Source organism: Trachurus japonicus, unplaced genomic scaffold (assembly GCF_045865225.1).
Source record: "Trachurus japonicus isolate A0001 unplaced genomic scaffold, Traja_1.0 AP029963.1".
Taxonomy (NCBI): domain Eukaryota; kingdom Metazoa; phylum Chordata; class Actinopteri; order Carangiformes; family Carangidae; genus Trachurus; species Trachurus japonicus.
Genome location: NW_028220096.1, coordinates 25,537 through 29,295, shown reverse-complemented (window position 1 = coordinate 29,295; position 3,759 = coordinate 25,537). Strand labels below are relative to the sequence as shown.

General features: G+C 36.3%; 1 protein-coding gene across 1 annotated transcript; it reads left to right on the top strand.

Moving 5' to 3' along the window:
* The first annotated feature begins 1,008 nt into the window (after positions 1 to 1,008).
* LOC146960823 (inactive dipeptidyl peptidase 10-like) lies at positions 1,009 to 3,759 on the top strand. The gene is made up of 3 exons (XM_085772032.1): positions 1,009 to 1,119; positions 1,977 to 2,050; positions 3,341 to 3,759. Exons 1-3 carry the CDS (start codon positions 1,068 to 1,070, stop codon positions 3,491 to 3,493), a joined length of 279 nt encoding a protein of 92 aa, XP_085628158.1. The 5' UTR covers positions 1,009 to 1,067; the 3' UTR covers positions 3,494 to 3,759.

Sequence of the window (3,759 nt, the reverse complement as noted above, 5' to 3'; positions counted from 1 at the left end):
ACAGCTTCTTCTGTCACTGGACTTCACTTCCTGATGCCAGTGCTTTTTTAGACTGTTTCCTATTGATGAATAAATTCTTGTTTTCCAGCTTTATTTGGTCATTTCCATTGTTTTATTATTATTTTTTAACAAATTCTCCTTACTTTAAGACACAGTTAGAGACTATACATATGTTTAAGGAAAGGCAAAGCATCTTTATTTATATAGCACATTTCATACCAAGGCAACTCAATGTGCTTTACATAAAGACAAAACATTTTTAAATAAAAATAAAATTTAAAAAAAGAACAGCATAAAAACAAAAAACACAGAGTTAAAAGCAGGAGCAAAGAAGAATAAAAAAGTAAAAGAAAAGAAAATAGATAAAGTTTAAAGTTATTAAAAAGAGCTCAGCTATGAGCAAATGAAAAGAGAAATGTTTATAGTTTTATTTTGTCATTATTATTAATTTGATGATGATTCTGGATGTTAAATTTGTATTTCTGCATTATTATATTACCTGACAGCTTCTTCTGTCACTGGACTTCACTTCCTGATGCCAGTGCTTTTTAAGACTGTTTCCTATTGATGAATAAATTCTTGTTTTCCAGCTTTATTTGGTCATTTCCATTGTTTTATTATTATTTTTTAACAAATTCTCCTTACTTTAAGACACAGTTAGAGACTATACATATGTTTAAGGAAGGGCAAAGCATCTTTATTTATATAGCGCATCTCATGCCAAGGCAACTCAATGTGCTTTACATAAAGACAAAACATTTTTAAATAAAAATAAAATTAAAAAAAAGAACAGCATAAAACAGCATAAAAACAAAAAAGCAGTTAAAAGCAGGGGCAAAGAAAAAGAAAAAAGTAGAAGAAAAGAACATAGATCAAGTTTAAAGTTATTAAAAAGAGCTCAGCTATAAGCACATGAAAAGAGAAATGTTTATAGTTTTATTTTGTCATTATTATTAATTTGATGATGATTCTGGATGTTAAATTTGTATTTCTGCATTATTATATTACCTGCTTTTTAAATAACGTCTATTTCTCTGCGTGTCCAGGAGTCCAAAGTCCTGTCCAAGATGAAAGGTCTGCAGGGAGGAACTCTGCTCCTGGCTCACGGCACCGCCGACGGTACGGAGACATTGATTTCCATTCATTCCAACATACTGTAATGTACAACACAGGATGTCATTTTCTTGGTAACCATTAATGTGTGTTCTTCAAATGAGCATTGCTGTCGAGCCCTAAACCTTCACCTTTTATGCAGCAAACACTTAACTGCAGGGCCGTTGCTAGGAATTCTCGGCCCCCTTAAAGAATACTGAAGTGGGCCCCTCCCCCTAAGTTTTCCTTTTTTTTCTTAGACTACGTATGTATTATCGTTTTTTATTTAGCCTTCTTTGTTTTGATGCTAATGCAGCATTACACTGCAAAAACTCAAGTATCTTACCAAGAATATTTGTCTTATTTCTAGTCAAAACAAATCTCATTCTACTTAAAATAAGACACATCATGTTAAAAGTAGCTTGTTTTTAGACACTTTTTACTTCTTTCAAGCAGATTTTCACTTGGAATAAGTAGAAAAAATCTGATAGTGGAGCAAGTTTTTCTTTCTTATTACAAACACAAAAAACGTACTTTCACTGGCAGATTTTTCTATTTATTGTGAATTTAAGTGAAAATGATCTAAAAACAAGTTAATTTTTAGGTGATGAGTCTTATTTTAAGTGGAAAGAGATTAGTTTTGACTAGAAATGAGACATTTGGACAAGAAATAAGACAAATATTCTTGGAAAGATGTTGAGTTTTTACAGTGTACTATGAGTATTAGTCAGGGTCTTACGCAGAATAATTCAGTCATACAAAGATTAGACTACTGGGGTTTTTTATGGGCCCCACTGGGCGCTGGGCCCCTAGAGTTATCATCACCTTTCTCCCATATACAACGGCCCTGCTTAACTGGCGCGTTTTTGTCGTTCTCTCTGCAGCCAACGTTCACTTCCAGCACTCGGCAGAGCTCATCAAACACTTAATAAAGATCGGAGCCAACTACACTATGCAGGTAAACACTGTGCAGCCCGGATAAAAAGTATTAAAAAACAACCGGACACAAAAAAAAAGACAAAAAATATCAGAAAAGAACCTCAACTTCTTCTTCCCCTTAAAGAAATAGTTTCACTTTCTCATGAGAAAGTTGTTTTGTATCAACTTGTTCCAAATCTCCTTTAAAGCTTCATGATGTTTATCTCGGTCGGATGGAAATATTCAATTTTACCGATTTGGCATCTTTGGAAAAGCTGTGTGATTTTGAAGCGTGTTTGATTGACACGCCGGCTGGAGCGTCTCGCCTTCAATTATTCATAAAGTATCGTAGAGGCCAAACAACGCCTCGAGTATCTTTTGTCTAAAGCAGAAAATAAAAATTTAATCCAGGTGTACAGAGCCAAACTTTTCTTATCAGGCGTAACTTTTAACTTTATTGTGAAATTTTACAATCACACATCTGAAAATGTACGGTTTTAAATTTGCTATTGAATGGTTGATATTCATTTTTTACCATCCTTGATCTTGTAAAACCTTATTTCACATTAGTCTACTTGCCAGCCCATATGGGCCCCATTATGAACCCGGAAATGTTGAGTACCCCAAAGTTTTATGTTAGAAATAGATAGTATGGGTCCCCAGTATTCAGAAACTGCCGGATGCTAACTTATATATATTGGGCAATTAGCATAACAGACACAATTAGCATAAATTAGCATAATTGCCTATATGGGCAATATTTCAACAAAATTGACTTGGCTGATCTGGGCAATATTGGAGTGGTTTTAGGGGTTATTGATGATGCTGAATCCATTTCTGACATTTTCAAAATTCAAAATGGCTGTCTAAACCGGAAGTGACCAGATTTTAACCGCCAGTGGGCCGATTTTGATGGATTTCAAGCAAAATCTGGTCACTTCCGGTTTAGACAGCCATTTTGAATTTTGAAAATGTCAGAAATGGATTCAGCATCATCAATAACCCCTAAAACCACTCCAATATTGCCCAGATCAGCCAAGCAGTTGTTGAAATATTGCCCATAGAAATTATGCTAATGTATGCTAATTATGTCAATTATGCTAATTGTTCACTATATACAAGTTAGCATCCGGCAGTTTCTGAATGCTGGGGACCCATACTATCTATTTCTAACATAAAACTTTGGGGTACTCAACATTTCCAGGTACTCATTGTTGGCAAGTAGACTACATCTGGTTGAATAGACTGAAAAACATATGAATCGTCCTTGTGCCTCTGAACGCAGCTTCTTCTCATCCCTTGTTCTTGTTTTTTTTCCGTCTATTTCCAGATTTATCCGGACGAGGGACACTTCCTGTCTCAGCGCAGCCGCGTCCAGCTGACTCACTCCCTGATTGGTTATTTCCGAGGCTGCCTGCTCGACGTGTCATCGTTACTCAGCCAACAGAGCGACGGCGACGATGACGATGACGACGGCGAGTGAGAGGGATGGATGGCAGCTGGGCCGCGTCCACAGCTGTGTGTGTGTCGGTTTGTGTGTTATGAGCATCTGTAGCCTGATTTGAGTGTGTGTGTGTGTGTGTGTGTGTGTGAGTGTGTGTTTTCTAACTGCAGCACAATATTTGATGGACAAAACAAGCTTCTCCTCAACATATCAGACTCCATCATGAATCATCTCAGTAGAAATAAGCCTAAAACATTCAGATGTGATGTCGTGATGCGGTTTCCACCTGTAGGGGGCGCTAAGTA